Source organism: Paramacrobiotus metropolitanus, unplaced genomic scaffold, assembly GCF_019649055.1.
Source record: "Paramacrobiotus metropolitanus isolate TYO unplaced genomic scaffold, Prichtersi_v1.0 Parri_scaffold0000022, whole genome shotgun sequence".
NCBI lineage: Eukaryota > Metazoa > Tardigrada > Eutardigrada > Parachela > Macrobiotidae > Paramacrobiotus > Paramacrobiotus metropolitanus.
The window spans coordinates 970080-994570 of NW_026570242.1; the positions used below are offsets into that span (position 1 = coordinate 970080).

The 24491-nt window shown below is 43.3% G+C and overlaps 4 protein-coding genes across 8 annotated transcripts; 2 read left to right on the forward strand and 2 right to left on the reverse strand.

Moving 5' to 3' along the window:
- Positions 1–533: 533 nt before the first annotated feature.
- Positions 534–2977, reverse strand: LOC129586881 (protein phosphatase 1B-like). The gene is made up of 5 exons (XM_055480362.1): positions 2419–2977; positions 1844–2353; positions 1279–1396; positions 1085–1208; positions 534–988 (listed from the first exon to the last, which is right to left on the reverse strand). The coding sequence occupies exons 1-5, from the start codon at positions 2812–2814 to the stop codon at positions 691–693; spliced, it is 1446 nt and encodes a 481-aa protein (XP_055336337.1). The 5' UTR covers positions 2815–2977; the 3' UTR covers positions 534–690.
- A 161-nt stretch (positions 2978–3138) lies between these two features.
- On the reverse strand, positions 3139–14992 carry LOC129586876 (cilia- and flagella-associated protein 44-like). Of its 4 annotated transcripts, none has more exons than XM_055480350.1 (12): positions 14670–14992; positions 11659–11831; positions 11435–11597; positions 11226–11365; positions 11024–11152; positions 10866–10919; positions 10517–10795; positions 10190–10342; positions 5468–8120; positions 4200–5390; positions 3929–4118; positions 3139–3811 (listed from the first exon to the last, which is right to left on the reverse strand). In XM_055480350.1, the coding sequence occupies exons 1-12, from the start codon at positions 14715–14717 to the stop codon at positions 3564–3566; spliced, it is 5421 nt and encodes a 1806-aa protein (XP_055336325.1). In that variant the 5' UTR covers positions 14718–14992; the 3' UTR covers positions 3139–3563. The 4 variants fall into 4 exon arrangements, with proteins under 4 accessions (XP_055336325.1, XP_055336327.1, XP_055336328.1 ...); XM_055480352.1 differs by lacking the exon at positions 14670–14992 and adding an exon at positions 13578–13632; XM_055480353.1 differs by lacking the exons at positions 11435–11597; positions 11659–11831; positions 14670–14992 and having other exon boundaries at positions 3140–3811; positions 11237–11362.
- Positions 14669–20820, forward strand: LOC129586877 (uncharacterized). Its single transcript, XM_055480355.1, is given in 12 exon segments — positions 14669–14788; positions 14929–16020; positions 16083–16687; positions 16918–17132; positions 17347–17536; positions 17623–17768; positions 17771–17807; positions 17992–18569; positions 18628–18824; positions 18899–19901; positions 20061–20180; positions 20307–20820. Coding segments are annotated over 11 exon segments (4197 nt in total). The 5' UTR covers positions 14669–14788; positions 14929–15138; the 3' UTR covers positions 20531–20820.
- Positions 20821–20914: 94 nt separating this feature from the next.
- LOC129586885 (transmembrane protease serine 6-like) lies at positions 20915–24470 on the forward strand. Of its 2 annotated transcripts, none has more exons than XM_055480368.1 (12): positions 20915–21306; positions 21397–21478; positions 21544–21614; positions 21692–21752; positions 22361–22438; positions 22522–22640; positions 22721–22789; positions 22854–22915; positions 23008–23155; positions 23243–23496; positions 23708–23829; positions 24049–24165. In XM_055480368.1, the coding sequence occupies exons 1-11, from the start codon at positions 21061–21063 to the stop codon at positions 23805–23807; spliced, it is 1290 nt and encodes a 429-aa protein (XP_055336343.1). In that variant the 5' UTR covers positions 20915–21060; the 3' UTR covers positions 23808–23829; positions 24049–24165. The 2 variants fall into 2 exon arrangements, with proteins under 2 accessions (XP_055336343.1, XP_055336342.1); XM_055480367.1 differs by having other exon boundaries at positions 20916–21306; positions 23708–23803; positions 24049–24470.
- Positions 24471–24491: the final 21 nt, after the last annotated feature.

Genomic DNA, 24491 nt, shown 5'->3' on the forward strand with positions numbered 1-24491 from the left:
CAACAAGCGTTACCGACGGAAATCAAACGGCGGATGATGATAGAAAAACCGCTTTATCTTTCTGTCGGATTTCGATTTTTTATCATTAGCCATCAACCTGCCTACCTTCCGGGCGGTGACAAGGGAGCACTGGTGGTTATTTGCCTCGCTTCTTTTGCTGTTAGTAGATATTTGCATGACTGATCAAGATGCGATATTTGCAAATTTTTATTTGATTTTCTTTTTCTTGACTATCTTGTCCTGTTTAATTTGCCCATCTTTTGCGGGCAGTGTACCCAGGTGAGTTAAGGCTTACCTGCCCTGCGCATGCGTGTTTTGTCGATAATGCTACAGACTTATTCGTATATCCAGTGATGTAGTGCAATTGTTAGCTCTTGTACATGTGGAAAGGCAAACAAAGGATTTCCGCCATAAATCTTCAAAAAATCCATTAAAAAATAGTCATATTATATGGCGTGTTTTGTCTGTTGCGCATCAAAATAATACCGTAGTACACGAACGTAGCTGGTTGATAACACAATAATATGCATAAGACAGCGACGTACTTTCATTTATATACACTGGATTCTGAGGTAAGCCTGAATTAGTAATCCACATAATACTATTACTAATCCACATAAGACTGGATAAAATTTAAAACACAACAGCAGAACATACTAGCAATATAGCACAGCGTCCTTTACAACAATGTCAGACTCTACGCGAAATCTCTGCGGCATCGCCTTTCTTTCTATCGTTTACATGGCTGTCTTTCGGTTCTACGGTCAATTCTAGCCGTTCTACACTGCTTTTCGTAGCAAAGCGGTTGCTTTTGTTTGCCTCCGTAAAGTTGGTGCGGTTCTTTACGAGGGACTTAAAGGGAAACCTCGAGGCTAAGTTTCGGTTTCCCATCACTTTTAAAACGGTAGCAGTCGATACTTCGCCACAATCGGGTCGTAGGGGTTTATCTGGTCGCATTTGTCTCCAAAGCTTTTCTATTAACATCCGCCTAAAACATACCATGTTAAAGTTGTTCTGAACTGCAACATATTGACAATCACGTATTATATACACATAATTTAAAGCTCCGCCCTTTTCCATTTACTTATTTCGGGCACCTCCACTACCATCCGGAATTTTGGTTTTAAAATCCTCTAAACACTCGGCAACCAAGTGCACAAGAGACGCGGCATCCATCACTGTTGGCGCTGGGCATGCTGCCACGATTTCTTTCAAAAATACAACTTTGGTATTTATTGTTGCATAGGTATTTTTTGTTGAATCCTTGTGCCACCTTACCGGTAACGGCACGCTCAATATGGTAGTCTAATTGGCGATCCAACATTTTGACTTCTTCGGATACGGTCGGTGCGCCAGGGAACACAATAAGAGCAACCGTAATATTATCACGAGAACCCTAGAAACATACTGCATATTAGTAAAAATGCCTTACTCTCTTGTTCGACGCGATGCAGTCAGAGAGGGATAACGGATTCGGCAATAACGGGACCCTAATATCACGATTCTAAAATCGTTTTTGTAAACTACCAATTTACAGAAACTGATTTGATTCGACTGTCATTTGTTCAAAGTTTTTCGAGTAAACTATATTTGGCACGCAATTTAGGATGCGGTGATTCTTGGCATGTATAGAATCATTTTCTACACCTCTACGCCGAGTTGCTTGCACGTTTCGGTGGAGAGGCGTAGAGACGCGGCGTAAACACAAAAAAGCAGAAATCAGTGACTGCCGAATTCGCTGTCTGACTACAGCTCTTCGAACCAAGATCAAACAGTACAAGATTTTACGGCTCCCTGAGCTGCATCGAGCCAAGTACCTTGGATGAATCGGTTAGCCCATTACCCTTCCAAGGCAGACGTCCAGAATGGTGGAGCAGATGTGATCCAGACTGCTGGTCACTTGCAGCTGGTAGCGAACAAACCGGTAGAATTCCTCACTGCCCATAACATCCCATACTCCATCACAGGCCAATACAATAAACTCATCTTCGTTCCTCCTCGGTAGTGGATATAGATCCGGTTCCGGACTGACCAACTGCTCGAACGGGCCGCGGTCTAAGCGGTTCTTATAGTCGTAGTCGCCTAACGCGCGCGAAACAGCCAAGTTGCCGTTAATACGCTGCATAGTCACTGAGCCGCCGGCAGTGACAATCCGCTTCTGCTCATCAGTGCGGTACGGTTTGTGATCCTCCGTGACCACCATGAGGTTTCCGTTTGATACTGCAATGCCGCGGCTGTCCCCGAGATTGGAGAAATAAATGGTGTCAGGACCGATTAAGGCACATATTACGGTTGAGCCGCTTCGCTCTTCACCGCTGGCAACGCCCGGAAGTCGGCGCATTTGCAGGTCCAGCTGTAAAAAAGCGTAATAGATCCTGGCATGGCCAACTTCTTAACAAAGCCACAATTACTTTGTACCGTGAGGAAGCTTTTGGCGAACACCAGGTGCATGAGATCGTTTTTCTCTGTGACGGTTCGCGCGCTAGATGCTGCTTCATGGAATTCCGAGCAGCCCAGAATGGTGGACAAGATATTCTGCGCTGCATAATCCGCTACTTGTTTGCCAGCGTGCCCGTCGAATACTGCGAAGAACGACCATCCCGCAAAATTACTATTACCCAGTCCGATGCGGGCCACATGGGTGTCCTCCATTTCGGCTCTCCATCCCTGCATCGATCCAATAGCATAGCGAATATGATTGCCGCATCCTGTCTCGATTGCCTTATCCGTTTTAGGTTTGTCCATAAAAGCACCCATTTTACGCCGCGGTCTACCAGCCCACGGTCGTTGATAATATAGCATTCGCGGCAGCATACCCAGCTGTGGCTAATATAGTGCACATTGGAGTCAAGTCATTGTACAGCGTGGGAAGCACTACGGGGAATTTGGGAGGGTGAACTGTAATAGTTGCTATGGTTGCCAGGAAGGTTACAGCGCTGAGCTAGCACCATCCGCAGCCAAATCTGCAACTGATAATCACAGCTCTGATTGTAATGTCCCTGTCATTTGGTGAAGCTGAAGAGATAATTGGCTGATCACAGCTGTTTGCAAACAATTGCTACCAACAAAGATACAATTGTTGTGTCAGCTTTTTATCTTTTTGACATAGATTAGACCGATTAGTTGCCAAATTTAACAAGTTAATCGTACATGTAACTTGTCCTTTTTAAGCGCATCAGCATTCAGCGGATGCCGGTATCTCATCAGTACAATAACCATATGATCAAAGAGTATAATCACAATATTATTATAGCAAAGCTGGTGATGCACACAGCAGAATGTAGAACATTACCGACTGGAGCACATTGTAACGCACAAATATTGACATAATTATTTTAGGTACAGAGTATGTGGGACTATGTCCATAAGACGATAATTAAGATTTATAAACACTTAATTCACAATATTTTGCATTATCGACTGGTATTAAAAATGCTGCAGTATAACAAAGGCGACCATTGTTATTGAAGAGTGCAGAACACTTCTCAAACAAGTACAATGTAATTATTTAAAAAAAGCAGATGTCCATTCAAGGTTGCACGTCTCGTTTCGATACTACCCGGTCACGAATCAGGTTGTAAACCAAGTTCTGCAAAAATTTCCTCAATATCACTGTTTGCCTCGCGATATCTTCGTGCAATCGTCTCTTTCAAAACAGCAATGTTTGTATCCTTGCTCTTGAAGAATGCCACCTCCGTTGCCAAAGCATCAATTTCTGCCAGCTGAGTCTGCGCCATGGTTTCCCACATTATCAACTTTGCTTCATGCTGCCGCATCTCCTCGGCTGTGGCGTTCTCCAAAACACCGCGACCTGCAAGATACAGGATATTTACAATATGTAGGTATAATACCTTTCTTCTGCAGTACCTAACGTAAACCTTTACATGTAAGTGAATAAAGCGACAGTGCTCAATAGTACTACTCATACCTATCCGTTCAGCCCGCTTATCAATATGTTTAGCCAGTTCGTCACGCTGTAACATTTGTTGTGCAATAGTTTTCAGGTGAGAGGTTGTTGCAGACTTAATAGCAGTCAGCTGCTTCCATATCGCGTCCGCTCTCTTTTTCATCATCGCTACCGCAGCATCTTGCCGTTTCTGATTAGTGGCTATTTGTTCCTACACCAGTTTACCAAAGTAAGGTTTCGGTATTCTTTGTGATAACATGGGACTTGCTGCAAACAGTCCTACAACACTAACCTGCAGTTCTTTAATCTGCGAATCATTTCGGACGTTGTCAGCCTGGTCCAAATCCACAATGCTGCCATACTTCTCAAGCATTAACGACCGGCATGTCGTTTTTAGCTCTTCGATGCGCTGAGAAAACACGATTTGTTCTCGTTCTAATTTGGCATATTCCTCCCGTAACTGTGCTAGAGTGCGTTCATCGGTGATTGTTTCCTGGCGAATTTGTTCGATAGATGTCGATAGTGCTTCGATTTTCGTTTCGTCAAACGCCAAAGCGTTGTAGAGGTCGCTTCGTAGCACCTGATTGCCGCCAAACCGGACTTGGTCTAACCGAACAACAATCGCGAATGGCAGATCTTTCCAACTGTTAAACTTCTCCAGACGTAGAGCGTGCAGAGACGCGCTAACTTCCGACAGGAAGAACTGAATAAATTCGAGTTCTTCCCGTGCCTCGAATGAAATCTCCATGATTTCGCGATTGCGATCGATTTCGTCGTCAATATCTCTGCGGACGCGCTGGTGTTGTCGATTAATATTGTGCATAGCTTGGAAGACCTTTTTGTCTAAGTCTCGAGGACAGACCAAAATCTCCTCTGGGTTGAAATCGAGTAAGCTGGATTTAGATTTCGGCGCGCTGCTGTGCCGGCTGGCACGTAGCGCTCGTTTCGCCCATCTGGCTTGTAGCGATGATCTCGCCAGAGAGGAACGTCGTCGTCCCATGATATCCAACGAGCTAATGCTACATTCCGCATCCGGGACAGAATCACTTAGCTCATCAATGCGGTAAATGCAGGCCAATCCCCCGTCATCAGCCGCTGTGACTCTAGTGGACACGGTGTGACCTTTAATATTGTGGTTGAAGATATTCGTCAAAAAGCCGCGGAACCGTCGCTGATTCATGACGTTCCGCAGCTGTGCGTCGAATTCTTGCTTGATGCGGTCCTCGCGTTCGCGGTACACTCTCAGCTTGTTCTGCAGATTATTGAGGTCTGGTTCCAGCATGCGCAGCCGGCGTTCGGTTATTGATTTGCGCTCTCGCAGTTTGGCTTCCTCACGGCTGAGCTCTTTCTCGCGGTCTTCGTGCTTATTCAGGATTTCGTATTCCCAGTGATACATCAATAAATGCAGATCAGCGCGCTTTAGCTCGATATCCAGCGCGAACTTGTCATGACGTAGCAGGTTCAGCTTTCCGTCGAAAAACACCTAGAATTGCAACGTATTTTTAGCAGCTGGCCAGGTTGTTAAAAACGATTTGCTGCCTTACGCTCCGCCGGACATACCTGTAATGCTCTTGCAGCTTTAATGATGTTTTCTTGTTCATAAAGCAAGAGGGACGTTTGCTGCTCTTGTTCTTCTTTTTCCTCTTCTGAAACAGTATATTCCAGATGATCCCAGACACTTTCCTCTTGCACTTCCGCTGTGTCCGCTTGCATCGATAGTCTAATCTGTCTTGTCGTGAACGACTGCAGTCTCGCAAAGCGAGGCTTGCCGGCCGCACTGAATTCCATATTTTCCTTCTCAATGTCCGCTTTCTCAACAGCTTCTTTTTGTTTTCGTAAAAGTTCTGCTTCCTGCTGTAGCTGGTAGATTTGCAGGCATTCATCATACGTTGGCCGAAGAGATTTTTGCGATGTTGGTTCAGTACCCATTTCTGGATTAATACCCAACGACTTCCGCTTTTCCCCTGTCAGTTTCTTCTGCACTTTTTCCAAAACTAAATCGTACTCCTTAATGCGCCTTATGCAGTTAACCTTTTCTTCTTGTAACTGGAGTAAGCGATTGTTAAACTGGGTTTTTTGGTTGTGAATTTCCTTTTTCAGTTGTAGTAAACGCAGCTTAATCTCCGGCGCAGAATAATATTCAGCCATAAACTGGATTGCATGGTTTTCGTCATCCTTGATTTTGTATTCTTGGCCCGAAATACGTTTTCTTTCCTCGGCTAAAAAGAGTTCATTTTCTTCCGTGACATTCGGCTTTCGATTAAACAGCGCCCGCCATTGCTGACGTCGCATTTTGGCGCGGTCAAGGTGCTCTTGGAACTTAATTCTTTCTAAAGTCTTCTCCCCACCATTTGAGTCGTGTGTGGCGCCAGTAAGTTCAAATGATGTTAGCGATTCCAGGAAGAACTCTTCCCGCAACCTACACGGCACGTTATGCTGTGTGCAATCCAGTGCGCCCTTTGCTTCGCTAATTTTATGCTCCAATTCGTTAATCTCTTCATCAATGTTTGAATTCAGCTTTTGTATCCAGTATGCCGGAATTTCCGTTGTCCCACCAAAACTGGTAACCTTAATTTCCGGAACTTCTTCCAAATCTCCACGCAGATAAGTCAGCAAACGATCTATGACTATTCTTCCTTTGACCCTTTCAGTGATATTTTGGGCGTGAGCATCTCGCAATCTCCTCTCAAATTCGTTGTTCATTGCTGTATAAATATCGGAATGGATAACGAAGTCACTTTCCGGAATTTGCACGTTTTTGGGAAGTGTTGCATTTTCGGCAATGATAGCGCGGATGTCATTCTTCAGTTTCTCCACTTCCTCCATCATGGTTTCCTTGTTGCGCTCAGCCTCGCTTCGCCAGCGCTGTTCTGCTCGCATAAATTTGGTCAGTTCCCGATCTTCTTTATCGGTCAGCTTTGTATTCCGAAAGGTACTCAAAACGTCTCGAAAGAATCTGCGATCCAGCAGAGCCGTTGCTGTATCCGGGACGTCTAGCCGGAAATTCACGATGTTTCCATCCAGACCGGCTGTATACAGCTGTGTGTTATCAGCCGCGGCACACAATGCCGTGATGACTCCAACGTGCACCTTGAACGCCCAAGTAGAGATACGCGATTCGAGCACGTACCGTTGCTGCAACAAGAAAATGCGCACTTGCCCATCGGTTGTCGAAACCAGCATTAACTGGCCATGGTCCAGGAACAAAGCAGAGTTAATTGTTATATCGAGGAAACCGTCGACTTTGATCGCCTGTATTGGTTCGCAAAGGACTTCTTTGTCAAAAGCGCAACAGTAAAGATACCCGGCGTCAAAATCAGTTGTCGTCATCCAGAATTTGTGTTGGTCAAGTGGGTCGTACATTACCCACACAATTCTACTTGGATTGTTTCGCACGTCAGCTTCCGTTGACTCCAGGCGCGCTTTAATGCTCTTGAGTTCAAAGACTTTGGGATTTAAAACGTTCACAGAAACCAAACTTTTCTGATACACATCGGATTCCAGTTCAGCGGATTCGTTTTCCGCGATAGCCTTCAAGGTTTCTTCTTGTTGACTATCGGGTAGTAGTAACTCAAGCACTTGTCCAGTGGCCGACGACAGTAGACAGCACATCTCAAAATGCTCGTTGAAACGCTTCCAGCAAAAGTACAAAGGAGAATCGGTTTTGTACAGTGCAATGGGAAAATAACTGGGGGTGCTCGATTCCATTTGGAGTAATAATAAAGTAGAATCCTGAGTAGATATGCTGCCAATGATTCCGTTATCGCTGTTCAGCGCTAACTGGTTTATTTCATTCCTCTGCATGTTTCTGGTAAACGCCACTTCAAGCGCTGGCGCGGTCTTTTCCAGAAAGAAGTCGATATCATTTCCCTCCACGCTCCACATATCGGTTAACGCTAGCAGTTTGATGGTCCCATCAGCGTATCCAGTTAAGATGGAGTTCTGGCTGATGACAGTTTTGGCGTTTATCCAGCATAGAGCGGTTGCCGCCAGCCTTTCTCCCGCCAACTGTGCCAGACATGCCTTACGATCGTTATTATATACCCGGATATTGCCATCTTCGTCAGCGGCGGCAAAATAACGGTTGAGGTGATCAGCCGTAACAGAGCGCACAGGGGCACTAGGGACGTATAAAAGTTCGCTGGGAGTGGATGTAAGTCCTTCGGATTGGAAATTTACCTTCCAAACCAAACCGCGATCGTCCAGAACCAACCTAACAATTGTAAGACGTTCAGATGGCTCTATATATATATATACAAGAAACAGCCTCGGCTTCGCCTCCGCGTTTCTTGTGGTCCATGGCCATTTTATTTGAATTTGAAATGAATATTTATTAGAATAACATGAAACGAAACATGATCGGTACATGCAATAGGGCAAACACGAATTTTATATGAAAAAATTGAAAGTCAGTTCATGATTCTCTCAACCTTGAAAGCATTCCCTCTGGCTGTACATACAGATAATTTTTACGATATAGAAATCCCCTACCCGAAAAGAAAGCCGAAATATCAGTCTATAAAGTATGAAAGTCGAAACAGTGATAGTGCACTGGATCACTAGTTCGGTGACTCGTCACTTCTATGGCTCTTTTTACTGGAAAGTGGCGTCTGTCCGGTAATGTATGTCCGGTCAGTAGTGGTACCTCGATTACTTGCTTACCTAACGGTTCTGTTCGACGGACAGTAGTGGTAGCTCGGTCGCCTGCTCACCTAACGGGCTCCGTGCACGGACGGTAGTGGTAAGTAGTTCAGTCAGTCGTTCCTAACCGGCTCTGTACACTGAACAGTAGTGACAGCTCGGTCACCCGCTCACCTACCGGGCTCTGTGCACGGACAGTAGTGGTAGCTCTGTCACTAGTTCACCTAACGGGGTTCTGCGCAGGACAGCAGTGGTAGCTCGGTCACCTGCTCACTTAACGGACTTTCTGCGTCGGACAGTAGTGGTAGCTCGGTCACCCGTTCACCTACCGGGCTCTCTGCACCGGACAGTAGTGGTAGCTCGGTCACCCGCTCACGTACCGGGCTCTCTGCACCGGACAGTAGTGGTAGCTCGGTCGCTAGTTCACCTATCGGGGTTTTTGCGTCGGACAGCAGTGTTAGCTCGGTCACCCGCTCACCTACCGGGCTCTGTGCACCGGACAGTAGTGGTAGCTCGGTCGCTAGTTCACCTATCGGGGTTTCTGCGTCGGACAGCAGTGTTAGCTCGGTCACCTGCTCACTTAACGGACTTTCTGCGCCAGACAGCAGTGGTAGCTCGGTCGCCCGCTCACCTACCGGGCTCTGTGCACCCGTTTACCTATCGCGCTCTGTGCACGGGATAGTAGTGGTAGCTCGGTCACCTCGGCTTCGCCTCCGCGTTTCTTGTTCTCTACGGGCGGTCGATTCGAATTTCTGTTTTAATCGTTTTTATTCGTACCTTTTGGCTTTGTCAACTGGACTACAGTGGTAGACTGGTGGATCGGTAGCTCAGGCACACTGTACAATAATGACAGCGCGGTCACTCGTTCCCTAACGGCTTTGTACACTGGACAGTAATGACAGCTCGGTCAACCGCTCACATAGCTATCCATAGTGGTAGTTCGGTCGCTCACTGGCTTAGCGGGCTATTCGAACTAGAATATAGTGGTATTTTGGTCACTGTCTGAAATAACGACATTATATATATATTATAATAAATATATATATATATATATATATATACATATATATATATATATATATATATATATATATATATTATATATATATATATATATATATATTATATATATATATATATATATATATATATATATATATATATATATATATATATATATATATATATATATATATATATATATATATATATATATATATATATATATATATATATATATATATATATATATATATATATATATATATATATATATATATATATCAAACGGTGGTACTGAAAGCAACTGAGGAAGAGTGGTGTAAATACCGACATGTTTAAGAAAGTCTGAAACGGTTGTCTTTCAATGACTGCTTTTTGTACCATGCTGTGTATTACTGTATTTACAGATATTAAGGGACAGAAAAATCCCCAGTACCGCCCGCACTAGTTGTCGGTTCCTTTGACATCAATGTAGCCGACGCCTAGTGCGGGCGGTTCTGGGGATTTCTCTGTCCCTTAATATCGTGTAAATACAGTTCACCGTATGCATCACATAATTATGTGCGCAGGTTATGATGGAGAATGGAAAAAAACCATAAATGTTGTTGAGTAAAGATCTGTTCTTATGCTGCACCATACCAGCAATTTTCATTGTGATCGGATCCCTGTTCTCCTGGAAAATGCACCATGTGCACAGGAATATTATGAGCGCCCAGTTGAAATTCCTGCATCACGTCCAAAAATATGCCATCTTTGTCCGTTGGTCCTTCCAGCTGATCCCAACTCCATAACCTATTTACGAAAATTACGTACGGTGTAATCATCATACAGACTCAAAGCGTACGCTCAAAGCTAATCCGAAAACAACATTATTAATAAATTGTTAAGTAAACAATCAGGTTTTAATCCACCGCTCATTATCAAATTATGGAATGCTTTTGATGAGCTTTTAAAAGTATTACATACTTAATAAAACCATCCGTACCCAAAGTAAGCAGGTTACGTCCATATGTTGACATGTTGGTGACGATGCCGTCATGAAGTTTCTCTTCATCGGAGCGTAGCACTTCGCAGACGATCTCGCCTTCTGTCCATTTATATACAGCTCCATCTGATGCCGCAGTTATAACGCTTCGCAGCGCCAGCACAACGAAACACTCTATGGTGGACGTTGCCCGGCTGCCGTATTTCCCGGAAGTGCAGTGAATCTCCCATCCACTGTCTGTGCTGTGATAGTTCCAGAACCTACAAGGCAAGCAGTTTTATTGACAAGTTCGTTTCCTACCAGGTGGCAACCACAACGGGTAAAGCGTACTTAATATGATCAATGCCAGCGGACGTAATAAGACCCGTATGATAGGTTGCAAACCTGCAAATGATTAAGCCTATATTTGTTAACTGAGTCTGAGTGTGACATGTTGTACAGCCTGCACTCGTGTTGCGTTTACAGTTGAACTGTTGAAGCTACTGTACTTTGCTCTGATTATGGGATAATTTGTGGATGCCTTCGAGCGAACAATTGCCGTTTCGTTTTCCCAGTCCCATATAGTCAGCATATACGAGGGGGCCGGATTAACTGTGAGGATATGGCTTCCTTCGCGGCTGCACATAGATCACGATTAGTACCACTCAAGGGCGAACGAAGAGCACCGTGGCAAATCACTAGTCTAAATACTTGAAATGTACCGCAACGATGTCCTTGTCACCGTCGCTTCGCAGCCGGCTAACCAATCTCAAAGACGGATATTCGAACACATTGACAGTCGCTACTGGTCCATGTTCTGCGGCGGCGACACATATTTTTAATGGATGAACCTGGAAAACCATACACAAGTATTTTTATGGCTTAAAAGAACACTTATCGTATGGTAATTCCAGCATCACCGTTAGATGTCGAGTACTGTTCCCCACACTCGGTTGAAGAAAATACTGAGTCTTCGCGTATAGGTCATAGATGATCCCAACCCCTCCAGCGACGAAAGCAATAGTTGTATCCGAGAGAACGTGTAGATTGTCTTTCCGTTTAACGTCCAAGCCGTAACAGTAGCTGCGATTACCAAGAAATTTCAAGTCGAGCGACAAAATTAGCGTGAACTTCATGCTCTCACACCATGTCCAGCACCGGCTCTTTCACTGGCCATTCTTCGTCGTACGTCGGCACATTCAACACTAGTTCCTTTGGGTGTTCATCACGAAACGTTGGTAGGTTTCTCTTGTTGTCGTCATGTGGCGTCGCCCGTGCCGTCGAAGGTGATATCGATGGGCTCAGTTTCAGCGAGGCCTGGGAACAATCAAGTTAAACTACAAGATACTTTAAACTCAATTTACTTTACAGCCTGTTAGCGATACACAGTAACACATATCACGAGCAGCTGCTTTGAGTCTTTGACATCTATGCGTGGAACGTAAGATATATGTATTTAAAGTATGGCATGCTTGGCACTGCTTGCTCATAAAAGCCATATTCGTGGTTGACCAAATTTATGAAAGTTCTATCTGTACATGGTTTAGGCTTTTTCCGCAATCGAAACCACATAAAAAGTAGCAAATAGAGGGAAGCATTGTACGTAATTACTCGTATAAATCTCAGCAAACAATCTCAGTGATCGTTAATCTGGATATTACTAACGTAAATATTACATACAAGAGTCATCTTCGGCTTCGCCTCAGATGCTCTTGTAATCTACAGTCAATTCCCTAAAAAATAGTTTTTGTATGATCCGAAGTTTGAATATTTGATGAATATATAAAAAGTAATGTTTAATATAGTGTCCAAGATTTTTCTATTAGAACGCAGCATAACGAGGCGAAGAAAAACTTAAAAGAATTTTATTATTTCCGTTTATTTTTTTAGCAGCATGGTTTTTGTGTGCGTTTCTTATTCGAAGATTGCGTAGCGTGGAAAGAGCATTCGACATTACATTACGTGCTAGGACAGCCCCGAAAATATAGTCCGAGATATTATTTGAACGTATATTATTTGATTTACTGCACTTCGCGGTCTGAAATATCTGTAGAGGCCGCAAAGTTTCGACCAGACAAAGCTTTGTCATTTTAACCACGGTAACGTCGCTGTCGAAATTCCATGGAAGGATTGCCGCTCCAGGAAGGTAACAAATCACTGACAATAGTAAAAAATAATCATACTAGAACACTATGCGATGCCGCACTGTCTCCCGTTCATACGCAATAGCGTTCATGCGTTCATGTGTCCTGTAATTTCCGTCCATTGGTATGGACTACGGGTTGAATAGTTCTGAATTTCAATCGCTTCAGAATAAATATTTCATTCTGAAACGAGAAAGTGGACACAATTCGTTGACATAGATCGGCGACGATTCTGGTCTCATCTGGTCTAAACTGCGAACAGTTTTACGAGATCCTGTAACTTCCGTTCACTCAACAGGCCTGATCTGTGGTCAGTTATTGTATGTTTCCCGTAATTTTGTGTGGGTTTGGTCAGTGGAAAGTGTGACCCTTTGTGTGATTCTGTGCACTTGGCACCTCAAGCACTGAGCAGGGATATCGGTTCCGTTCTCACATAGTCTTAGATTCTGGGAACAGTTCACACCAGTTCCTGTAATTTCCGTTCATTCAGCTCGCCTGATCAGTAGTCCCGTATTGCACAGTTCACACACACAATGGGCAAACATTCCAGGGGCAGTTTTGGTGGTTGCGCTTCGTGGTCATACACTCACTTGTCCCTTGCCCGCAGTTTTGCGCATATGCACCGAGTTTTTGATTACAGTAATTTGATCAGAAATTCGTAGTTTTCCACTCGCTTCCACCGAGCAGACGATGCGTTTTCGTCTTCTGCTCATGTACGAAAGTGTGCCGAAAATTTTGAAATGCTTAAAAATAATTGAGGGGTACAAAAGTCTCATTATACAGTAGATCCAATCCAAACGATCCGATCGATCTTTTCCAAATTTTGCAAGCAAACGTATAACTATGAGCAGCAGGTAGTACGTACAATGGACTTCAAAATTTTGTTACACTCACAAAACGCGCGCAACCAGCTATTTACCTGTACTCAATCAGCCAAATTCCGGGCTGGCCATCGGCCTGTTGAGTTCAAACACTTGCACCTCACGCATTTCCCAGCAAAAACCACCAATATCTCAAACCGAAGAAAAAATTTTTATGAATTTTGATACCAAACAAGTTATGCAGGGTTTGACAGAAAATCGACGCATCTAAAGTTTCTCGTAGACAAAGCATAGCATTTGAATCCACGGTTTGGTTTCAGTTTTCACACAGAAAACGTATGCTCTGTCTACGAGAAACTTTAGATGCGTTGGTTTTCTGTCAGATCCCATAAAAACTAACTTGTTTCGTATCAAAATTCATAAAATTTTTTTCTCTTTCGTTTGAGATATCGGTGGATGGTTTTCGTTGGAAAATGCGCAAACAGCAAGTGTTCAATTACTGCGCGTTTCCAGTTTATTGGTCATTTGGTCTTGGCCATTTATTTCTATTGGTCATTCGGTCCCGGACCGAATGTAACAAAATTTTGAAGTCCATTGTATAATGTAGATGCAGGTCGTTTTCACCGAATTCGAACGATTTCCAATATTTGGCTTTCAAAATATACTTTTGTAAATTTATACGATTTAAAATTTACAGATGTAAGTATGCATAAGGACGCGCGAAAGCAAAAGTTCCCATGCGGTAAGCACACCGAAACCTGCACCGTCTCTGAATGGCACCGGCAGACGTCTCTTTAATTTACAAAGGCTTCCGGTGTGATACAACTTCACGAAATTTGCACTTTTCAGTCCTGAAATCTATTTTTAAAAATTCAGATTTTATTACTTACTACACAACTCTGTATTGGAATATTAACTGCTCCACGCAACAATGGTTTAAAGGTCTTTCAAAGTCACCTTGAAGTCATGCCTGTACCGGTACCGGCATCCGAACGATGGTCTCAGGGAAGATATTTTTGGAAAAAAATGCATGCGGGACCCTTTTGGAACATGCTGACTTTAATGGTGAAATCGGTTTTTTAATTTTCTCAGCGGTTTTTTCTAGCCACGTTCCACGGGGCGGCCGATCATAATATAGATCTATTTCCTTGATATACGTACATGGTGTATAATGTATTTCTTGCAAATACCTGCGTTTGCACTGGCCAACTGTCTTCATCTCCAGGGAATTCCCACATGATAACAACTTTCACGAAATAAAAGCGATTAAATGAGAAATCATCTTCGAAATAATCCAAAATATCCAAAGGTAGAAATTACCCCAAGAGTACAGAAAATTTTCGTAACCCTATGGCATTTTGCTTATCAAATCCGACTTGCGACGATTTTGATTCCCAAAATTTTTTGTGGTGTACAACCACTTGAATCAATTGAATGTAGTTATTTTAGTTCCGAAAGTGACAAGAACTTGCTATACTCCAAAACGTATTGGTGCAACGTACACTAAACACGGTAACGGAGTATCATAAGAATCCTGTTACCATGGAAAACAAGATGCTCCTGTGGAGATTGCGGTGGGATACAAGGAACCTTTCGTGGTGTTTTTTTCTCTGTTAATAGTAATCTTACGCGCGACTCGATTATGCAGCTGTCTACGGCATGGCATTCGATTATCATGAGAAATTGTTCGTTTTCGTCTTCATACTATCCTTGGGGTGTGTTGCTTATTCAGCTAATTATACATTTTTTGTCGTTTCTACCAGTACATTTCTTGCAGCTTGCAATGATTTGAAAACGTACTACACCAGCGCTAAGCTGAAGTACGGTGAATATAACAATATAACTTGCCTGTCATACGAAATTGCTGATCAGCTTAAGCTTGCTAATACCACCAATGCCTCTACCATAGCTTTGAAAACTACCACTGGAGCTAATCTGACAGCAGCTGAAGTAGGACAAACTGTATTGTTTCTGATGCGAACACCACTAGTTCCTCAAGAGGAAACGCTGCTACAGTCATCCTTTCGCCAATTCCCGGTTATTGTTAATTGTATTTTGATTGGTTACAATATTCCGGAACTTACTGCTAAAGGTGAAGTATTCCGATTAACTCAAGACAATTTGGTGGGAATTTTCAGCGGAACAATAAAATTCTGGAATGACACAAGGCTCTTAGTAAATAATACTGCGCTTCGTGCACCTAACGGAAGTTCTATTCTGCCCGGGAAGCGCATAACATTGGGATTTCGTCTGGATCGCTATCTTTCAACGTGGGTTCTGACCAGAACCTTGTCGTCCATATCTCCTGGCTGGGCAAAGACGTACGGGAATATTCAAGACGGCACCGTGTTTTCTACAACGGTCAAAGGTCCCAAGACGTGGCTGACCAATAAGATGTTGGGTATCAGCTTGTATGGCTTTTTGAAGGACACTCCTTATTCGATGATCATAGCACCACAGGAGGATGTCGAAAAGTATGGGTTTGATGTGGTGAGAGTACAGAACAGTCAAGGGAAGTTCACCAAATGCACTGAGCTTACGGTAAGTGATCCGCCGAAGCGTGAGCTGCAAAAGAATGCGTTACCGGTTACCAATCGCTGTAGATAAATGGAGGCATCGAAGCTGCATCCAGTTCCTACGCTGCCCGCGTCCGTAACGGCTCCATGGAGAATTTGAACGGAACGACCACTTATCCGCTGCTGGGTTTTTCATATGTCGGACTATCACTTACCAAACTTGGCCAACGGGACCAGCTGTTTGACTGCACCATCCTGTCCGGAAGCCTTCGGTTTCTCAATTGGATTCTCGATGCATCTAACCAAGAGTCCCAGCAGATCCTCACAAACAACTACTATATTCGATGCCCAGCTGCGTGGTATCCGGATTTATGGAGCCTGCAACAAGATCTCCGTTGTGGAGATCGAAAACAGCTGGTACAGCGCTATCTGGATTCGATTCAGTCGACAGAAGATACTTATGAGCTTCTACATTCAACTACGTTTTGGGCGTATCTTATATGTGGACTACTCGCCGGCCTGGCCGTTGCTGCATATGTTGGGAAACAAGCATACATATATCTGAACCGGCTTCGTAGAGAAAACATGGAACAGTATGCTATTAGCAGTAAAATGATACGTATTACGCCATCCGTTTACTCACCGATGGATCGTTTCAAAGGTGTCGTTGCGTCACGGAAAGTCGTGGACCGGTAATGCAAATATGGGTACCTATTTTGATATTTAAGCGCCACTTATCGCTTTTGTTTATTAAGCTTTGGTAGTAGCAATCATAGACTTCAAAAGGTAGTTTCGAGATACTTGTAATTGGCAACTTTGATGTGTCCTATAATATGAATAATTTGCTCTTAGATACGTGCTGTGCAGGTTCTGACAGTTCTCATTGCACGAACAGCTTATTTAATCAAATGACGTTTTTCAGGTATATACCTACCGCTTCTCTGCAATGTTTGGCAACCGGAACCTGGGGTGAATATGAAGTTTTCCTGCGGCCGTGCAGTCTAATGCTGCACAGGTTAAATCATCGAACCAGAATGCAGATGTTAAAGCTCATGGAGATATCAAGCCAGAAAAATATCGTGGAATTTTATGGAATGACCGAAGTTCCCGGTGGCAGATGCTTGGTGTGCAACTTTTGTGAGCCGAATGTTCTAAAGTAAAGGTCACGTCATCGAACATTCTTATAAATCTCTCAACAAATCGTTAAATTGTTATTTTTATATTGTTATACCGGTTGGCATATTATTAATTTTTAAGAAGTTAGTCACTTAGCCAGCGCGAATACTAATTCAACGTTAATACACATGCCAGATATTAGAATACACGAGCTATTTTTGGTTTATTTATGTAGGCCCGTTTGGTGACTTGCGGACGCTGGTTATTTCGAAGAAACACATTTTCAGCATGAACACGAAGTTTTCGTTAAGCGGAGATATTGCTGAAGGTATGGAATACCTGCATGATTGCGACGTTGTTCATGGAAATCTGCGCAGCTGCGCTGTATATATCGAAGCAAATTGGACGGCAAGGATTTCTGATTTGTATGCATAAGTGTTTGTAAAGATCCAACTATCTACGTTAATTTTATCCAAACAATAACAATAATATGTTAGTTTTGTTATTATAGCGAGTACGATACCTTGCACCAAGTCCAAGGGTCATTCCATCCAACCGTAGCTCAGCTCAAGCAAAAACTGAATTTGTATCAGCAAACATCACTGTACCCTTGGCTGTACTGGACTGCACCAGAAATTCTGCGGCAGGGAATAACAGGACGGAAATACCACCGGAAAAAAGTGCGGATATTTATAGGTACATGTAAAATTATTGTTTCATTAGAAACTGATACACCGGCATGTGGCACAACTTTTCTGTACAGTACAACTTCACTTCGCTGTATCTATATATATAACAAATGACAGTATTGTGTTTCAATATGTAGACGTTTTTGTACCGGTACGTATTTGCGCTTACAACAACGAAAGTGATTTGATAGCTTCGGCATCGTCTGCTCTGAAATCTTCGCCATGGAACCGGCGTACCAAAAGTACCAAGAACTGCCTTACAAGCTAACTCCAGCCCAGATCCTCAATGGGATATTGTCGGCCGATATGCGCCCTCGAGAAGACTGGAAGACCACCGCCACTCCAAAGTGTGTGCTGCGCGTTATGGAGCACTGCTGGCAAGAAAACGCTTCACGTCGACCGTCTTTCGCCACACTGCGCAAACTACTCCGCTCCGTGCGTTCACTGCGGCGTCATGTGGCTGATAAAATCATGATCGCGGCCGAAAAAACCGCCGAAGCCGTGAAGAGTCGATGCGACACAGCCAGCGATCGGCTCAACCGTTTTGATCAGGAATTCCATAAGTATTCCAAAATTCTTGTTCCTCCAGCATATTGGCGCTCCATCTACAAGCAGAAATTGTACATGTCAATGACGCGGCACAAGCTTGGAATTGTGTTCTATTGCAACTTAGTGGAGTATGGAAATTTAATTAACGAGCAGACAACCAGCCGGGCTTTCGAATGCATAAACCTGCTGCACGAAGGTTTTCAGAATTTGATAGACAAAGGTAGTATACTGTAATTAATATACTAATTATTGTAATTTTAGTGCCCGACTTGATATAGGTGGCCGTGTCTATCGTGTGTACCGCAACGGTACAGGATTTGTTGCTCTGGGGAATGTTCCCTATGGCGTTAAAGAGGATCCAATAGATTCCATCGCTCATTTGGCATTCGACTTTCTCACATGGGCATGGCGAGTCAAACTACCAGGACACCTTATGGACGGCTTTCAGCTGCAGATTGGAATTCATAGTGGGCCGGTAAGTGACTACGACGAGAGACATACGCAAAAAACTGCTGGATCTAAACCAAGCTTCGCTAATTTCTTGTCCAGCTCACAGCCGGTACGTTAAAGCATAGTACAAACCACTTCATTCCACTTGGTCCCGTTCAGAAAGAAGCGTGGGATATTGTTCGGTCTTCTGCTCCATGCCGGATCCTGATTAGTGAAGATTTCCATCAAAATCTTCGCCAGTTGGCGCAGATTTTTATTAAATATCGGATTGTGCCTAATACTGGCCGTGTTTTTGGATACTCGAAGAAGACATATTGGCTCGTCGGCATGAATTACTATCGAGGCCAGAGCCTGTTAGATGACATGTTTCTCTTAGATCCGGATAACCTTGAGGCAGCCGCCAAACTTGCCGCCAAAAAAGAAGCTCAGACTAAAGATAGGAAAGGGAATTTGAGGAACGAGCTGGTTAAAGTAGTGTCCGCCCTGCCCTTCGATTATCAGGCTTTAACAGCCGGTGGCGCGCAGTACGTGGTTGATGTAAAGGAGAAGGAAAAGCGGCGGTCGCAGGCATACGACCGAAAATCGTTTGTGCACCATGCTGGTCCGTTACTTTTGCCATCGATGCAATTCGATGAGATCTTCGAGCGGAAGTCCCACCTGGATATGGAGCCGTCGGAATTAATGGTGCACCCAACGGTGACATCTGGGAATCATCCACGATATGTTGCCGGTCCCAAAAAGGTGCACTCAGTAGAAGACACTGATCAGCAACATGCTGGTCGGCATTCACCGGAAACAGAGAAGGCGTTGAAACGGTTGCGAGCCATAAAGAAAAAAGAGATAACAGATATGGAGCACAAACGGCAGGATGAGGCCGCCCGTACACATTTGCACCACGAGTTATTAGAAGCCACCGGATCTGATGAACGTCTGCAGGAAGACTTACAGGATGTGAATCAAGGGGAACCACCCGAAAGCAAAGCAGACGAGAAAACCGAATACTACCAAAGATACTCAGACGTGCATAGACCCAACCAAAGACATAGACATTATTACGATGATGAGGACGAAGAGTACGAAGAAGCAGAGTCCGCGGAAGAAGGTCAGTAACACTTTAATTAAATAAGTGCCGCAAAAATTCTGGTTTCAAGGTGCCATATAATGTCAGGAAACACTACTACGTAATTAGTAATCACATAATGCGTGCTCTTCATATATGTATATTGTATAATAATTATTGGTTACTACTGGTATATTACAGTATACGGCCAATCTGACGAATACTTTGCTGGGGAAAATTATGAAGATGATCAAATATATTACGATCCGGAAGTGGTAACCGGCAGTCTACAGTTTATGCGAGAAAGCGAGATTTTGTCAGGTAAGAGCGCTGAAAAGGCGTTTTCGTTTAGTATTACCAAGATTTGCTGGGTTACGTTTTTAGTAAAATGCATAATACGTTTAAATAACGTTTTAATAATTTATGTAAAGACTGCCTTTTTTCCAGACCAAATGGAAAACCATCTGGCTCAAATGGCACAGGTCGATTTTGAGCAGCAGCAGGTCGCTTATGATACCACGTATTCGCAAACGAGTATACCGGTTACTGATGCACATCAGCCGAATGAAACAATAATCGATGTGGTGCCCGATGAGAAGGTCAAGCGCAAGAAAAAGAAATCAAAAAAGCGTCGCAAGCATAAGGAAGCCACAAAGGATGAGGATGAGTAAAGCGCCACTCTTATCATTCCTAGCTCATGCAGACCTGTGCTTAGTTTCGTTGTTTTTCACCTTTCTTTACAACAACCCAGGGAAAACTGGGTGAGATATTTCGAAGTTTTGAACATATTTTTTTATGTATAATCTTGTCATATTATCTTTGATATTAGTGTTTATTGACTACCATATTTAAACTGTAATGCTATTTGCTGTTACATAGTAAATGCATCGAATAGGTTGCACTTTGTCGTTCATTTGATGGTGTTTTGGGAAACACATAACAATTATATAAATCTTGAAAAGTGCAATATCAAAGTCGCCTCCTATCGGTAGAATCTGTGGATTTTGGCATTTCGTGCCAAACGCCAGGTTTCTTTTAGACTTATGTTTCGTAGACAACATAGATTCTAGGCAACTCTCGTCAGCTTCCGCGAGATCATGGAGGCACTACCACATAATATAGCGCTAAGCTCAAAATTTCTTCCGTTTCGCTTCTTACTCATGACAATAACATTATGGCTTCTTACTAATCAATGTAGAAAATGTTGAACACCATTGCGCTGAATGTCCACTTCAGCTTGGATAGCGTTATACTTATTTATATAGTATTATTACGATTTAGTGCAGTACTCACGGATGAATTCCCTTCTAATATTCCACAAGCAAACGTTATACTCCTGACTAGCAGCAACCCTGTTAAAAACCTACAATCACCAAACTATCCAAAAGCATATTCCAGCAGGTCCAGTACCTCCTATTGGATATCTGGCGGAGGGAGTCCCATACGGGTATGTTTGCATCTATCTTGTTGCAAAGTTTTCACACAACTGCTGCCACACTGGAAGCAAAATCGCTGTCCAGTGTTTACTTCTTTATAGATACGTTCGAAACAATTTTCTCTTAATCCAGCGAACAAAGGCCAGTGCGATGCCGATAGGCTTACTTTCTGGGATGCTAAGTGTAAGTTTACAGCCTACGCTGCCATACTTTAACCGGGAGTCGCAAATACTTTTTTATTAATGTAGATCCGTATTTCTCTCTGGGCACCTTTTGTGGCGCAGTAACGCTGGATGTTTTGTCGTACAGTGATAATGTGGTACGCAAAGTTGTGGATAACGATGCGGAAGTGCGTTCATCCGACAGAATGAATTACTTCATCGTATGTTCTGATAGGCGGTTGCATTTACTGCAAACAGTCCAAGAGATTATTCTGGCTTCGATTTGGAGGTCTCTAGTATGTACACAACTAGGAATTGCAGGCAACCTTTAGCTTGCATCTGCACAATCTAGCGCAAAGCTGTTTAACAAAATTATTGTACATGTACATCGTACGGAGTACCTTCACTGGTAGTGGCGTATATATTTACGTACAGTACTATATCGGTATTTCGCCTTTCGAAACAGACGGGATACTCGAATACCCAGTACTTTGTTTTATCATTCAAGTACATAGCACATGGCCGTTGGAAGTGACCAAACCCCCAAATAGCAGTTGCCAGTTTTATTGTACCTAGTACTTACGGTATATTTCCGAAAGTCAAACAAAAAAATTTGTTAACAACTGTGGTGGATGCGTTAGTGGCTTTTGTATCAAATGGACCATTCAGAGCAAACGGAATATGTACGAGTACTTTTTTATTCAAAGAAGTTTTTTATTATAGGAAAATTAATATTCTATACAGTTCAGTTAAATACGAGTATTCGCAACCAACGCAATTGTAGCCAAATGATGGCACCTGCAAAAGTGCTTTCGTATAACAGAATGTCGACTTCTGAACTTTGCCTATTGAAATGCTAATGAGAGGAATTGAAAACTGTATTAATTTTGATACCTTCTTCTAGGATCTCAATGCGGAAAAGCGGATTTCCTATGTCCCTCAAAAAAGGACAAATGTATTCCCAGTGACGCTGTCTGCAACGGTAGCGTCGCTTCAAAAACATGCAGTAAATGAGATATTCGATACTGAAAATAATCTAAACATATGCTTTCGGGATTGCGACAGGTGTGGCAGATTGTCCACAAAAGGAAGACGAAATTTGCTCGCTAGACTGTGGAATACCCCAAACTCCAATAGGTCCAGTACAGCAGGCTAATAACGATCGCATCATTGGTGGTACGCAGGTATTTGAGCACTGCTGGGACTATTCCGTATTCACGGGTACTAGAACTTACCGAAATCGTTTCTGCACTGAATGTAATAGGTGAAGAGTCGGTCATGGCCATGGCAAGTTCGGATGCAGTTTAAACAATTCATATGCGGGGGATCTCTCGTAAGTTGTGGGAAAGTTATACTGAGCGTGCAACGAATACCGGAAACTGCTATTTGTTTGCCAGGTGGCTCCCCAATGGATTGTGTCAGCCGCACACTGTTGCTTCGAGGATAAAGAGAAATACCGGTATCCGTAACTGCTGCGGATTGTTTTTGCGAAACAATTACGCTACTCTTCCGCCCTAAACTTGTCTGATCTTTGTATACGCATGCTTGAAGGCCAGAAGATATCACAGTGCAGTTAAAACCTGAATTATGCGGTTCTTCGCAAAGCATACGAGTCGAGGTTAAAGAAGTCATCCCACATCCTGATTATAAAGGGGAGCCCGCCAACGAATATGATTACTGTCTTCTCGTTTTGAAAGCGGTAAACAAGCTTAGCGCACCTGATGGAAAATGCCTGAAACTGACGAAAGACTGCTTGTATACGGATGCTTTGTTGTGCACTTTCTAGCCCATTCAGTTCTCGGATGACCTTAAGCCGGTCTGTTTGCCTCGAGCAAACGACATCGCTCAGATCAGTCAGGGATGCTTTACAGCCGGGTGCGGCTCTACATTGCAGTACAACGCCGACGTTTCGAAACCACCTTCACAAATATCCAAGCTGTTGTTGCAAATTCCGTTGTCGATTGTGGAAAAATCTACATGTTCAAGGAGCATCGCAATATCACCAGAGACCATCTGCGCTTACACTCCCGGGAAAGACTCGTAAGTGGACGTAATCTGAACACGCTTTAAGTGCCTGAAAACGGAGAATTAACGGAATTTTCATTTGATGTCGAGCCACAAACAACATAAAGTTACTCGTTGCGGTTACCTGTGACTGTATCCCGTTCGGCCATTTGCGCCGTATGCTGATAATTTTTAAAATCGTTGGTCACTCAGGTCATCATTACAATTTCATCCTGTGTTTTCGTAGATGCCAAGGAGATAGTGGTGGTCCACTGATCTGTCCACGGCAGGACAATCCAAACAGCACTCAGTGGGTGCTGCACGGCGTTACTTCGGTTGGATTGTAAGCTCAAAAGGGCTTACCAACAAGTTTGTTTAACAAAATACAGTCACCGGCATTTTTAAATAAGTTTTCAATAAAAGCGGTCTAAACTTGCCGGACAGGTGGTTTGTATGAAGCTAAACATCGCACAAGCATTAGTTTTCTAAAAATTCGTATTTCTAAAAGTTACTCAATTTCCTGCAGTTTTGTAAATCAGCCTGACCCAATACACAGAAGCTTATAAAAATTATTTCAATAATTTCTAGGGGTTGCGCGGACGCTACAGGCGTTTATCCTGGAGTGTACGCAAGAATGCGTATGATGCTTCCATTCATAGCCACTGTTGTATACGAGAAGAACAGGACCGGGTGGTTAGACAATACGACTATCGGCATTGTGGAAGCCCTCCCGAGCTACGACGAGGATGTTCAAAGAACTCTAGAGCTAGCCGAAGGCTGTTCGACTAATTTGCGTATTAATGCTGCCATTATTTTTATGACTTCGATTTCGGTATTTGGTTGGTGTGCAAAACCTTGGTAACCTTTGTCCAGTTGTTAAATGCTGCTTTCTCAGTGCAACATTGAAGCGTAAACACGCTTTCACAGTTGTGCATAATGGACTTTGATACGAATCATACGATTAAGCAACTTTTGTACGGTCACCCTTTACTTCCTTTACCGCAACATAACACTGAACCGGCAGAATGCTG